Source organism: Oreochromis aureus, linkage group 11 (genome assembly GCF_013358895.1).
Source record: "Oreochromis aureus strain Israel breed Guangdong linkage group 11, ZZ_aureus, whole genome shotgun sequence".
Classification (NCBI taxonomy): Eukaryota; Metazoa; Chordata; class Actinopteri; order Cichliformes; family Cichlidae; genus Oreochromis; species Oreochromis aureus.
In genome coordinates this window covers 19,107,904-19,122,652 of record NC_052952.1, presented here as the reverse complement: position 1 = coordinate 19,122,652, position 14,749 = coordinate 19,107,904, and the positions used below count along the sequence as shown (strand labels likewise).

The 14,749-nt window shown below is 39.6% G+C and overlaps 1 protein-coding gene across 2 annotated transcripts; it reads left to right on the top strand.

Moving 5' to 3' along the window:
* The first annotated feature begins 2,402 nt into the window (after positions 1 to 2,402).
* Positions 2,403 to 12,563, top strand: LOC116331348 (solute carrier family 45 member 4-like). Of its 2 annotated transcripts, none has more exons than XM_031754007.2 (13): positions 2,403 to 3,071; positions 4,801 to 5,066; positions 8,173 to 8,361; positions 8,460 to 8,639; positions 9,013 to 9,677; positions 9,899 to 10,009; positions 10,106 to 10,354; positions 10,460 to 10,579; positions 10,938 to 11,037; positions 11,114 to 11,194; positions 11,287 to 11,417; positions 11,797 to 11,865; positions 12,017 to 12,563. In XM_031754007.2, exons 2-13 carry the CDS (start codon positions 4,811 to 4,813, stop codon positions 12,323 to 12,325), a joined length of 2,460 nt encoding a protein of 819 aa, XP_031609867.2. In that variant the 5' UTR covers positions 2,403 to 3,071; positions 4,801 to 4,810; the 3' UTR covers positions 12,326 to 12,563. The 2 variants fall into 2 exon arrangements, with proteins under 2 accessions (XP_031609867.2, XP_039474967.1); XM_039619033.1 differs by having other exon boundaries at positions 9,896 to 10,009.
* The last annotated feature ends 2,186 nt before the right edge of the window (positions 12,564 to 14,749 follow it).

Below are 14,749 nucleotides of genomic sequence, written 5' to 3'. Positions count from 1 at the left end.
AATATTCCAGTGTTGTCTGTTTTCCTTTTATTTCTGCCATTCAATTGGACAGAAATAAGATGCAGATTAATCAGTGGCGTGTAGTCACTATTACAGAAAGGTGAGCAGAGACTCTTTAACAAGACAAACTGCACCAGACTAAAACAGTGTGCTCACAGCCTCTTGCTGGACTCTTCCTGGCTGAAGAATTGTAAAATGTTATTCTTTCTATAGTTTTCATTTTAATACACTGTTCAAAAAAATGTGCTTGGCCTCTGACATTTTTCCCTCCTCATCTTTTCTGGCTGTTTTTTTTTTTCATCATTTTTACATGTGACTAGACTCAGTGTCATTGCTGGTAGCATACAACATTACCTGGACCCTACAGAGGTTGCACAGGTAGTCCAATCCTCCAGGATGCCAGAAGGTTTGCCGTGTCTCCCAGCACAGACTCAAGAGCATGAAGTAGATTCTAGGAGACAGGCAGTTACATTAGAAGAGCTGGAAAGTGCTTTAAAAAGTATTTAACCCATCAGCAGAACTGGTATCTGCTCCTTTGTGCAAAAAGCAGATACCAGGAAGAAGACTGCCAGAACCGTACAAAATGACCACTAGCAGGTGGTATGAATGTCTCTGACCAATCACTCACAAACAAACTTAATGAGGGTAGCTTTACTTAGTGGGCCCTGTGCTTACTGTCAGGACATTGGAGCCTAATTGACGCTTGCTGTATAATATCAAAATTTGCAGGTTCGCCACTGCTGCCCTGAGCTTTTCTTGCAGGGTCACCCTGAGGACTAACCCTGAGGCATGAAAGGTTCTCGAAAAGCCATGGAGAATGTTATGCTGCCTTTAACATTGTTCAGCATGACTGGTTTGGGGATGGGTCAGGCATGAAAAGGCTTATGGAGGGATGCACAGACCTCTACAGGCTAGGTTACCCACCCTGACTGAAATTTGGTATCAAAATGAAATCCTTGAACTGATTCGCAGACCCCAAACTTGTGCAAGGCATCCTGGGTTCCTCCTGGTGGGCAACAATACCTGGCCTCATGTGGTGAGAGTATGCAGGCAGTTCATGCAGGTTGAATTGCAGAATTGATACCACTGAGTACGCTCACCTGACTTAAATTCAATGGAACGCCTCTGGGATATTATGTCCATCCAAGTTGTCCTGTCCTGTCGAGTAGCTCAGTGATGCCTTCGTCCAGATCTGGGAGGAGATCCTCCAAGGCACCATAAGTTTCCTCATCCTTGTTAGGCATGCATGCAAACAGGCCATACATAAAGCCATACAACATACTGAGTAACATTTGGAATTGTTACAATGAAATTTCTGGAAAATGGACTAGGCTGCTACATCATTTTTTCAATTTGGTTTTTAGGGTGTCTTTAAATTTAGTCCTCTGTCGGTTGATCATTTTTATTTCTGTCACACGATGTGGCATCCTTTCTTTCCTAACACATTACCCAGTTCACATCAGTACAGGCATCCAGCATGATTCTTTTTTCCTCACTGAGATTTGGTGTGTTTTCAAAGTGTTCCTTTAAGTTTTCGAGCAGAGTCGTTACCATTTTTAGAACTATTAGTTTAGCAAACGAAGCAGTAAAACACTTAGAAAATATCTGACTGCACATTAAACTGTATCATGGAAAACTGTACATTAAGTGTTTCAAAAGTAAAAGTACTCATCCTGCACCAAAATATTTCCCATCAGTGATATATGGATCAGTATTGCTGCTCCTGATATTTAAGGTTGAGCTCATTTTAAATACTTGTTCTCTTGACTGTTCTCTTTATGGGTTGACAAAGTGGATCATCTGCCTCCATCTCACCCTATATCTAACATCCTCTTCTGTCAGCATTTCCTCCTTCACTACATCCATGAACCTCCTCTGACGTCTTCCTCTTTTCCTCCTGCTGGCAGTTCCATTATCAGCATTGTTTGTCCAGTATATCCACCATTTCTGCCCTCCATGTGTCCAAATCATCTCAGCCTTGCCTCTCGAACTTTGTCCCCAAACAGCTCAACTTGTGCTGTTCCTCTGATATATACTAATTTCTAATCCAATGCAATCTTTAACCAGCTCAGAAACTGAGATGGGAATTTAAAAAGTATATTAAATACGTTTTCTCTTCTTGTCTTTCTGTAATAGTGAGGGCATTTTCCTCCTCAATCACTAAAACAAGTAATATAATCAGAACATATTAGAGAATAGTAACTACTGATGTACACCAGGGAGCAGCATTGCCCATTCTTTGAAAAAACCAATGGAGAACGAGCCCGAAAGAAACTTGAGCGCACTGGAAACCGTCCGAGCTCGGACGACTGAAATCAACGATTCTGTGAATGAAAGCACAGGGTTGTTTGTTTGTTTATTTATTTATTTATTTTTACAACAGAGTATAATATTATGCGATTTTAAATAGCCTGAAGAACTAATGGCTTCTAATTAATCAATCTTCAGAGCCTTTTTTTGAAGCTCTAGATCACAATAAATGTATATTGGAGAGGTTTTAGGGAGGAAATTAACCGAATTAATGGCCAAGTTAGTCAAAGGCAATGATTTGGGAACAACATATAGGAACACATATAGAGCTATAGGACCAAGTTCTTGGAAGAGTCGAAAGCATGCTAGCTAATAAACGAAAGAGTAAATGAATTAATTAATTATGAATAAATAAATAAATATCCTCCATTATGACTTTGTCTTTTTTTCCAGTTCTTGAGGTCCATTGTTGTTGACATATTTTAATTTCTTCATGTTATCAATCCATCAATTTTCCATGCAGTTGGTTCCACTTATGTCATGTTAGCCCCTCACCATCCGTAGGTGAGGCGTTTGCTGACGTCACGAAGGTTTTCTGATGGCCACGCCCCGCTGTGTTACTGTGGAAACCATTGAAATTGGTGAGTGTAGTAAACCCTATGGTCACCCAGTTAGCTTGCAAAGGTTAGCTGAATTGCAAACCTAAAGAAGTGAGTTTTTTTTCCTTCTTCTTCTTATTATTTTTTTTGTGCTAACACGTCATAAAAGTTTTCCACAATGCGGAACTGGCTAAGCTTTACCACAGCGTTGTAAAATCTCAGGTACGTTACACATTCATGTCTGTCATGAAAGTGGGTTTCTCCGCTATTAACTCGATAACGTTAGCTGCTTATTATTAGCCAAGCCTAGCTTGCTAAGGTAACTTTAGCGTCAGTCAAAGTGAGGTTAACGGTAATGCGCCTGAAGTCTGGTGTTTTTCCTCTCAGTCCAGACGAGAATACACTTTTATCGCTGTGCGCCTATTCGCATAAAACGGCAAAGAATTTTTAATATATTTATTTATTTTTTTTAACTCTAGGCTGGCAGGTAGTTCAGGTGAGGCAGAGTTTTCCCCGAGGAAAACATGTCATAATTGCTCCAACGAGCCCCCCGGACCTTCACGTGTACACACAGTCCTGTAAGAATTCAGCTCACACACTTCGAGGAAGTTAAAAAAAAAAAGTTACCTTTCTACATTAATTTGTTCGGATTACTAACTAAACACAAAAACACTTTGATCTGTCTCTTTGTGAAAATGACAGAAAACTGCACAAGGCTCTCATCAAACATTAACTTATACATGATCTAAGCTTTTTTTTTCACGTTGCTCACCTCAGAAGAGTCAGGCAGAAAATGAATAAGTAAAGAATAGAAAGAAATGGGCTTTGCCATGCTCTCTTGTAAGGTATGTCTCAATAGGATCTGCTTGCTTTCTGCTCCACTTACGCAACAGCAATAGTGGTGTAATAATAGTTTGTTTCATAATGTGGCTCTTGTCCGTGCGTCTGATTTCGCTTTTATGACTTAAAGGTTCTAGATAGTGGCGATGTCACTGGATTTAACAGAGCAAACTTGGGTTAATTCAGTCTAGTAAGGTTTTTTGATCGTTTTGCCCTTTATTTGAGTCTATGATGCCTATACCTATTGTAAATCATTTGTTACTGCTTAAGTTATACAAACCCATTATGGGGTGAACCTCTCAAACCCTAGACTGAGGGAATCAGGTGTCTCTGTTCGAACTCTTGGGCCTTTTGTTGGCAGTGTCTAGTTCCACTTATTCCCCTTGAAAAGAGAGTTGTAAGATAAGAAAAAAAAATCCTATGGGCACTGATCTCTTCCAGGATGATGGTAGATATGAGAGTGCTAGGAGTCTATGACCTTCACAGTCACCAGATCTGAACCAAATTGGACACTTGTGCATTGGTATGGATTGATGTGTTTGACCACCCTCTCCATCAACATCATCTTATCACTAAGGGAGGTATTATCTCTTTGGGTAGTGGCTTTGGGAGTTATACAATCAATATAAGGAAGATGTTGCTACAGCACCTGTCTAGGACAGTGGTGTGTGTGTGTGTTTTTTTTTTTCATTCCTAGAATTTACTTGCAGAAATAACAGTTCATTAAAAAAATCTACTTAATAAGACTTGTGTATCAGCATTTGGAGACTGAACAGATTTTTGGGAAAATGCACTAACAGGTTTCCCTGTTTAACCCTTTCTTAGTTGGACTTGCCCACACTTCATGCATACAGCCAAAAGTGCACACACTTCAGCAAACACAGTCACAGATCTATTCAGGAGTTCACTGCAGGTCACCACCACAAACATCTGCTGGAGACCATAAAACGCTTATTACCCCACCTTCCCTCTCTTACACTCTTCCCTGCCTATCCCAAGGTGAAAACTATGCCTATTACATATTCTTTTTGACAGTGATAAGATGGTAAGATTGTGCTTGCATTTATAGGAAAAACTGTGGCACTAAGACATATATACTGATTTATAACAGCCACAAGCAAATGGTTCCCCTGAAGTCAAACCAGACTGAAATGGAGATGGCAGCTGAGGGTGGAGATGCTTCTCGTCTTCCAGAGATCAGAAGACCCAAGGAAGAAGAAGCATATGACAGTGAGAATGAGACAGACATGGATGAGGAAGGCAGAGGAGTACGAATCCCTCTGCATCGCTGGGTAATGCACGGGGCAGTGATGTTTGGACGTGAGTTTTGCTACGCAATGGAAACCGCCCTGGTAACACCAGTTCTGCTGCAAATAGGTAGGAGACACAACACAGTTTAACACATAAAGGCAGACGGGCACTTTTTTTTTTTTCTAATAATGTCACTTTCTGTTACTGATATTTTTTGTGCATCTTGTTAAGGTGAATTGTGTTACACCAACATGTTCATAAAAATGATCCATAAGATGCTTCCAAACTGGCATTGGCAGTACCTATAATCTGTAGTTTTTTCCTTATCCACTAGTTATTTATCTTAGTGACATATTTGTGGCAGCATTCTCCTATTCACTGTCAAAAAACTTGAAGATTGGTTGCAGTGTAGCAGCTGTGTTTGGTTCACTATCTATATAACAATAGCTGGATTTGATTTGCAGTGAAGCTAACCACTGTTATCCAAACCAGATGCACATCAGTCTGTGGTTGTGGTAGTAGTCAGGTAACAGTGGTGACTTTGTGGAATTTGATTGTTGTCACAATTCATGGTTTCAGGGCTGCTCTTCTGTATCATGTAGCCCCTATCTCTACTCAAGCGGGGAGCTTTGTGGTTTGATGTCAAGTTAGCAACCATAACAGAACTGGAACAAAAGCATTTTTTACTGGTTAGGTATGAGAAGAATGTTTAACACAGCACATTTCACTTTTCTGCTCCATTAACAACATGATAAGACTGACTGATTCTAATTAACGTGTCTGATTGGGTAGTTATTTTTTCATATGCCAATGGAGTTTATTGCTAAACCTGTTGAATTTAAATGATCTACCATGCAATATTGGTTATAGATGACAATGGACTACTGACATAGGATTTTTTAAAGTTATTGAACTGAATCAGCCTCACTTATTTTTTGGAATGGATAATTTTTAAGCTAATTACATTAGAAAAGGAGAAATCTTTATGCTTTTTCTTTGCTTTTTAAAGCTTCAGCACGTGTAAACGATTGTGTTGAGACTGAAAGAAAATGCTGAGCTGGTGAAACATCAGGATTTGTTTTGTCTTACCAGTCATAGTCTTGCTTACTTTGCCATAGCCAACACCTTTAAAACAAACATTCAGCAAGTGCAGTGCAGTTCATTTTATGCTGGGACAGGTTGTAATTTTGAACTTACCTTTGATTATTGCCAAATAAACGCATCCATAGCTTGTTGAAATCCCAGGGTGCTTGACTGAACATGTGTTTAGAAAACTGTTTGACATTGCCTTTAAGCACACTAAATGTGTTTTATTAACTTGTTGCAGGTACACAACTTTGTTCATGTTTCTTTGTTCACAGTGCACAGGTTATGTTTGTAACCTAAAACTTAAGTGAAGTATAGACATGGTTTTTCTTGGCTCATGGGTTTATCATGCTTTTACTTACTGCGTGTGTATTTTTTAGCTCAGACAAACATTTTGAGTTTTCTTCCTCATATACTTGTATTGGACACACAGAGACACACTCACGTATAACTACTTCTTTAGTAAAAAGTGTATAAAGCATCTCTGAGCTTTGCTGCATAAGTCTGTTGAAGAGGAAATAAGCAGTAATGGAAAAGACAGATGGAAAGAGAGGTATTTTTCATGCTGTGAGAAAGTTATATTCGCTTTTGTTGACTTAAGGGAGAAGGAAGGCAGGAACAGAGCATAATGTTCCCATGAGAATTATCCAGCTCAGTTAGCCAGCTGACATAATTCATCAGATTTTAAACCTAAAAGTCCACTTCTTTTAGAGTTTATGTACAGTAAAAATGACAATGCCTCTCCGGTTTTGAAATGGGTAAAAACAACTGGCCACCATATTACCAAAAATGCTTCTGCTAACTTAAAAACCACTGATGATGGAAAAGCACTAGTGCTTCTTCAGCTGTGGAATGCAAGTCATGTGATATTATTAAAACATGGGAAAACTTGCCCTTTGTGTATCGAAATCATAATGAAAAAGTTCTCTGCCTGTTCCTGCATGACAGGCATCTAAATGTGGCTTAACTTTGACTTAACTTATTCAAAACAGAGCCTGGTAGATAAGTAATTTATTACCCCCCAAAAATGTGAGTTTTTTGTCAGCATTTTTATTTTATTTTAGTGAAAGTTAAAAACTGGTTTGCAAAAGAGTCAAAATACAAATATCTAAAGCCAAAGCCTGATAGATCTCAATATTTAAAAGTATAGACAATGGACGAATACTGCCTTGCGTCAAAATGAAAATAACAGATAAAGGTATTAAATTCTGCAGAGTATGTTTTATTCCCACCACTGCCTAAATAAAGTGACAGATATGAGACATTTACTTACATTTGATTGTAATACATTAAGTATTAAGTTTTGTGGCCTGTCAGAAAAAAAAAACACTTGCTCTTAGATCGGATCAGATTAGATTGCTGTCATCGATTAAAAATTTGCAAGATCCCACAGGGTTTTGCTGTAGTATAGAATAGCCAATGACAATAAAGTTGTCATCCAGAACATAGACCAGATTGAAATTTTGGTGCAATTACTTGGCATCTGTGAGGATCTGTAGTTCACTATTTGATGGTGTGATAACATTTTTAAACAGAAAATTGAGGGACATGAGTATAAGGTTTCATATCAGGTCTCAATAATACTACTAGTAATACTAATAATACATCTTATCAATAATAATAATGCATCTTAAAAATTTGTTTTCCCCCAGATCTAGTAACACTCTGCATAGTGTTACTAGGTCAGATTCGATTTCAGTGTTCTGTAATTGGTTTTTAAAGCTGTCTGTGGCTTTGCTCCAGGTTACTTTTCAGATCTCCTTAGCCTGCACTTAACCACTCCAACTCTGCATCCTCCAGTCAGATACTTAAGTGGGTCCCACGCTCCTACTTAAAATCTAAAGGTGACAGGGCTTTCTCTGTTGACGCTCCAAGACTCTGGAACAGTCTTCCCTCTTTTATATAGTTCTCCTTCTCTTTGGAAATCTTCAACTCAACTTGAAGACCTACCTATCTTCACAGGCTTTTGGATAACTTGGAAACACAGTCTATTCCGTCTCATTTATTTTGGTTTTTTATGTTGGATGACGTATGCGTGTGTGTGTGTATATATGTGCTTCACTATGCTGTGGTTGTTTTTTAATTCTTATATTAGCTTTAGTGTAATTGAAAATACTTGAATGAATCAATTGTGTGTATTTCCCAGGTCTTCCTGAAAAGTATTACAGTTTAACCTGGTTTCTCAGTCCTATCCTGGGTCTCCTCTTCACACCTCTGATTGGCTCAGCCAGTGACCACTGTAGTCTGCGATGGGGCAGGAGAAGACCATTCATTCTGGGTCTTTGTGTAGGTGTACTGCTGGGAGTAGCACTGTTTTTAAATGGTTCATTAATAGGTGAGTGGAAGGCTTCAAGGGAGATAATCTGCTAACAAATCATAAAAAATGCAGTTCAGCAAATCCGGTCTATGTATATTTTGTGGTATTCTCTTCAGGCCTTTCCGTCGGCGACACTCCCAATAAGCATACTATCGGCATCGTTCTTACTGTGCTGGGCGTAGTGGTGCTGGACTTCTGCGCTGATGCCTCAGAGGGACCAATCAGAGCTTATCTGCTGGATGTTGCAGACACAGATGAGCAAGATATGGCGCTGAACATTCATGCATTCTCTGCTGGTAAGTCTATGTAGATTTTGGGGGATTTTGTTCTTAATATTCACATGACTGTGAACCAGGAATTCATTCAGCGGGGATCAGACTGTCAACATTCTTAGATGTCTGGACACCAACACACAGTTCACCATGCATACTACAGCTACTTCGTCCTCTTTCCCAGAATGAAATTTAAGTTGAAGGCTCACCTGTTTGACACAGTGGAGGAAAGATGGGGGCTGTGTTATTTGAGTGTTTACATGGATGCAAAAAGCGAATTTTCTGAACATTATCAAATCTGAATACATGCATAATGTTAGGATTACAGTTGCACAACCCTCCATACATATTTACAAATAATAATGCTACACTAATACCTTTATACCTGTCTCTTTAGGGCTTGGTGGAGCAGTAGGATACATGCTTGGAGGTCTAGACTGGACTGGCACAGCTCTGGGCCAAGCATTTAAATCACAGGAGCAGGTTCTCTTCATGTTTGCAGCCATCATCTTTATGATCTCTGTCACACTGCACATGTTCAGTATCCCTGAGCAGCCCTTCAGTCCATCAAACCAGGTTAAAGACACAGAAAATGGGGACTCTACTGGCCAGGTATCTTTGAAGCCAGCTGGCCGCACACTGGATGTAATTACAGAAGAGGATGCTTCTGCTCAAGCTCGATCTAGAGATGACCCTGAATCAGATCCTAAGGAAGGGGAAATTGACTTTCTTGCTGTGGAGCGAGTGAGGAGTAAAAGTGATTCAGTCTTAGCCATGCCAGATGCTACAATTGAGTTAGATGCAGACCTTGACCCAGACACACAAAATTTCATGTCAGAGACAAACTTTCAACCTGAAATGCAAGGAGACCTTGAAGATGTTTTCAAACTATCAGATTCCTGTGCTGAAGCCCCACCTTCTGTCAGACCACAACCCCCTCCTGATGGGATGGCTGACGTGACGCCTATAAGTTCAGTTTTACCTGAACTTAAAGATCCAGCAAATGGTCATCCGTCTTTCCAGCAGACCAGCTGGGGCTCAGAGGATTCCCAGTTGAAACAGGTAAAATGGCTGCTGTGATCAAATATGGTTTTTGTTTGTTTTTTAGCTTATAGTAAATTTGAGACAAACAGTGTACTCCCACAAATTATGTATCATTATCAACCTATTGATAATGATACTACTCTACCTCTTCAAAGACATCTTTTTCAGACATTAAGCCCGATACCTTCAGTTTCCTTCAGTAATTTGTACCACACTGCCTCTCTCTTCTGTCCCAGCAGGCCAAACCTGCCAATGGTTCTGAGTTCCCCAGTGTCATGAAAACCCATGGCACCAAGCCGGGAAACCATACATCCAGTACACGGCCACGCCGACCCATCTACTACAGACAAGTATGGTTTAAATTATTGTTTTATCTTCAATTGACAACATAGGTTATTTTGCAGATGTGTAAAAACTGATTTTGGTGGGGGGGGTTTTCTCTTCAGCCCTCATTTACTTTTTCATATTATGGTCCAGTGGGAGCACAACGGCATCGAGTGCGACGCACAGGACATTTCAGCACTCAGCCAATCACCACGTCCCGAAGTTTGAATGATTTAAGCATCATCCAGCGGCATACAGACAGACGACGGTTGCAGCTTTCAGCCAGCAGTCTGTCATCTGAGGGCTCCAGCAGTGAGGGAGGAACAGACAAGGGTGGGAGTGTACGGCTGCTGTGGTTGTCCATGTTGAAGGTGAATTTCTTTTTCTTTCTCTTCTTTTACTACAGCACTGGGTTATGTCAACAGAGATGACTGATGTTCCAGTAGTAAATACTGTCTGTATTTCTTTCACTCTAGATGCCCAGTCAGCTCTGGAGATTATGTGTGTGTCACCTGCTCACATGGTTCTCCATTATAGCTGAAGCTGTGTTTTATACAGATTTCATGGGGCAGGTTATTTTCCAAGGAGACCCCAAGGTATACACACAAGCACACACACACACCTTCCAAACCCCGTGTGTATTGTTGTTGAAGCATTACCTGACATCATTTTGGTATTTTGTATTCCTTGGAAACCACACAGTAAAGCAGTGGTTCACCCTGGGAGGCCACAAAGCTCCTGCAAGGAAAACGTATAAAGTGAAACTAAGTTGAACCTTTTCTATCATTATTTGTCATTTGAAGGCAGGCATTCCAGAAAAAGTTTGAGGACTGCTGCTGTATAAGAACAGACAAGCAGCTTACCACATCTGACAATTTATGAGTATAAAGCACTAAAATGTCAGTGGAAGTCAAGTGTTCAGTGTTTCTGCTTTTTTCCCCTATTTTCTTTAAGGCACCAGCCAATTCCACAGAGCTACAAAATTATCACAAAGGAGTACAGATGGGCTGCTGGGGACTGGTGGTTTATGCTGCTACTGCTGCTGTCTGCTCCGGTAAAACTCAAGCAGCTTCATTTTTTTAAAAGTATTCAGCTAACTACTCAGCTAATGACAGTTTTTCTCCACCCAGCCATCCTTCAGAAGTATCTGGATCATTTTGATCTGAGCATTAGGGTCATTTACATTCTTGGAACTCTGGGATTCTCAGTCGGTGAGCTGACTTATAAGAAAAGTTGAAATATGAGTATAAATGTTGTTAGCCTCTGTAAAGTTACATACGGATCGGATTCTCTCTCATCTTAGGCACTGCAGTCATGGCAATCTTCCCTAATGTCTATGTTGCGATGGTGATGATCAGTAGCATGGGCATCATCTCCATGAGTATCTCCTACTGTCCCTATGCATTACTTGGCCAGTACCATGAAATCAAAGAGGTATGATCACACTCATATTCCTGGTGCATATTAAAACCATTATGGTCAATTCTGAGGTTGTTTGACCAAATGTGCTGTGATTCAGTTCAATTCAATTTTATTTATATAGCGTCAAATCACAAAAATTAAAAACAATCCTTATATTTAAAATTATGTTAATATCCCCAATTACTTTTGAGCTTTTGAAAATGATTGATGTGTGTATAAATGGCTCCAGTTTTTATAGTTCCTAAACAGTTAATGCAATACTTTAATTAAACCACTTTAATGAATTACTCTGTTATATTATTTGTTTTGAGCCTCTTCCCCATTTATTCAGTTAGAAACATCAGTCGTTTCAGTATAGTTACAGTCTTTCCTGTCATGTCTCTTTTCTCAGTACATTAACCACAGCCCAGAAAACACTCGAAGAGGTTTTGGGATTGATTGCGCTATTTTAACCTGCCAGGTAAGTACTCTATTATAATATACTCTATATAAATTAAGCTGACCCTGATGCATAAATTCAGGTTACATTGAGCAAAATGAGAAACGTTCAAAAGTGAAACAGCATGTTTAGGTTTTTGTAAATAGTCTGGTTACAGCATTTCCTCTTTCAGGTTTACATCAGCCAGATTTTGGTTGCATCAGCACTTGGATCTGTGGTAGAGGCAGTTGGCAGTGTGCGTGTCATTCCCATTGTGGCCTCTGGGGGTTCTTTCCTTGGCTTTCTTGCAGCTTGTTTCCTTCTCATTTATCCTGATTTGGAGCCCAGCAGCTCAGAGCAGGACGAGGATTCGGTGGGTTTTCCTGGAGTAGAAGACCAGAATGCAGAAAATACCAGTGAGCAGACGCAGGCTCTGCTGAAACTCACAAACACAGATACAGAAACGGAGAGTCTGAATAAGGAGAACCACTCTTCTACCTGAGCATGAGCATACAAAGACTTGCTTAGGATTATGCTCATCAAGCAGAAATTACAGGATGTGAGGTTTTTACCAAATGCATCTACCTGATTTATGGATTTTACATTCTGGACCTTTCTGAAGGAAAGATCAGAAAAAAAGAAAAAAAAAACATAGCAGAAAGTAGGGCTGCTCGATTATGGCAAAAATGATAATCACGATTATTTTCACTGAAATTGAGATCTCGATTATTTGACGATATTTATTTAACAATAACAATGTATTGAATAATGGCTTTAAAGATTGTCAAAAAATAATATAAAATAGTGTGCAAATACTGATTACAGTGCAAATGTTTGCAATATAAAAAATAAATGAAAAATGTAAACATCTATGTTTAGTGAACTTCAAAATACTGCATAATATTTGATCCACGTCTGACTCCGCGAACCCATAATGTTTCCACCAATGTTCCCTCAAATATTTCATGTGTCTGAGCGAACACACAAACTCCCTGAGCGATCCCTTGGACCACTGTGAGCAACATTAGACGTGTGCACTGTGGTCACGCCAGCATCTAATCCATCCAAGTTACATGGTTTATTAAAATAATCAAATTACAGCATTTACATTTATGTTAGACTACTTTTAATTAACTGCTTTAGCCCACTTACAATGAAAATTTAAAAAAATCCTGTTCATGACCAGTGTAGTATGTTAACACTATTGGAAGTAAAAATAACTTGAACTCCAATTTTGAAAACACAACTTTCTTTCTTTTTTTTTTTTTCATAAAGCTCTGACTTGTATTATGAGTCTGAGTCTGTGTTCTGGGAGAGTCCTGTAACTCTCTGTCTGCAAAATACAGTATATAATGACCAATGTTGGGCAATTAATTATATAGTTACTACTTCAAAACAGTAACTCACTTTGGCAAACAACAAAGTTTTTTGCAGCTATTTTTTTGTTTTTTAATGCAGCCAAGACGTTTTTTTAAATAAAAATTTCAAACTATTTATAGAACAATCAGCTGTTCTGCATCAAATCTGATGCCACACAAATTATTTGTGCCACTCCAAAAAATAATTTCTGTCCACTATGAGATAAAGGAGAACAACAGCCTGATACCTGCAGGCCTGACAACAGGAGATGTATCACTCCTGTAACACCTGTAACATTCAGTAGTCGCCTCATTGTTCTGACACACACAACAAAACTATAGACTACACTACACACTAAGTACACAAGATTTGCGCTAAACGTCTCAAATCTCTCACATCTCAGAACACTGTGTAACACTCCTAAAACTTCCCCCCGTTTCTTAACAACTAGATGCCACGTTGCCATATCATTTTTTGATTGGTCGACACGGTACTTTTTTCGACCAATAGGAAAGGGTGGGGTTTTTTTGGTTTTGTTTTTGCTCACAGGCGGAGAGCGCTTTCGAGCGTTTTCCTTATAAAACGCCGTTTTTACCGTTTCTTCCCGCAGTAAATATAAACAACGATAGTATTCAGGAAGAAAACCAAACATTGCATATATTTTTATCATAACTCTGGTTTTACGTGGCCTATCAACACAATTTAAAAACTGGTATAAAGTCCACACTTTTTCCGTCAATTGTTCCGTCTGTCCTGCTCACATCTCCAATGGTTGTACACGTTGTCATTAATGTGGCTTCACTGCACATCAGCCACGCCGCTTTGCTAGCTAAAACACCGGTGTCGGCACATAAGGACGTTGTCGTAGCCTGTCAACGACGTTGATTGGCTGCATATATACGAATGTGAATCGCATTATTGGCTGGACTATGGGATAAGGTGGCATCGTTCTAATCCCATACAGGAGCAGCCAGTCACTTACTGACTAACACTGCAAAAACAGAATTGTTAAAGTTTGAATTTTAATTTCAATTCAGGTTAGATTTTTTTTTTGTGCGCAACGCAGATTTTCTGTGCGCAGAGACCGTGCCAGCAGTGCGCAATTGCGCACGTGCCCAGCTTAGAGGGAACATTGGTTTCCACACCACTGAAGTCGTTTTACCTCTCTTTTCAACCAACGGCATTCTTTCTTCACCAGCCATTATCCTCTCCTCTCCAAATAACTTCTGCTTAGCTTTCCGAGCTTTCCGAGCTTCCCTCAGGTCCTCTTAATTGTTGTGACGCGTGTTCGAAACGCAGAGAGGTGCGCTCGATTTGCCACACGGAGCAGCGCGAGAGTAAAGCACGAGGGAGGTGCTAATAATCGGCTCAGTCATTTTTAATGATCGTTGAAAACCCAGATCGTAATCGAGATTAAAATTCGATTAATTGAGCAGCCCTAGCAGAAAGTTAGGTCCATATTAAGATATCAAGGTGGAACTGAGCTGGAACAGTTATTTGCTTTGTGTACTAACAGAAATAAGTATTTCAGTTTTTATATGTTTTATTTGTTGTACTACCTCAGCTC

Coding starts and splice junctions, on each gene's coding strand:
- LOC116331348 (XM_039619033.1), top strand. CDS start 4,811: ATGGTTCCCCTGAAGTCAAACCAGACTGAAATGGAGATGGCAGCTGAG. Junction 11,038..11,113: donor TACTGCTGCTGTCTGCTCCG/GTAAAACTCAAG, acceptor TTCTCCACCCAG/CCATCCTTCAGAAGTATCTG. Junction 11,866..12,016: donor GCGCTATTTTAACCTGCCAG/GTAAGTACTCTA, acceptor TTCCTCTTTCAG/GTTTACATCAGCCAGATTTT.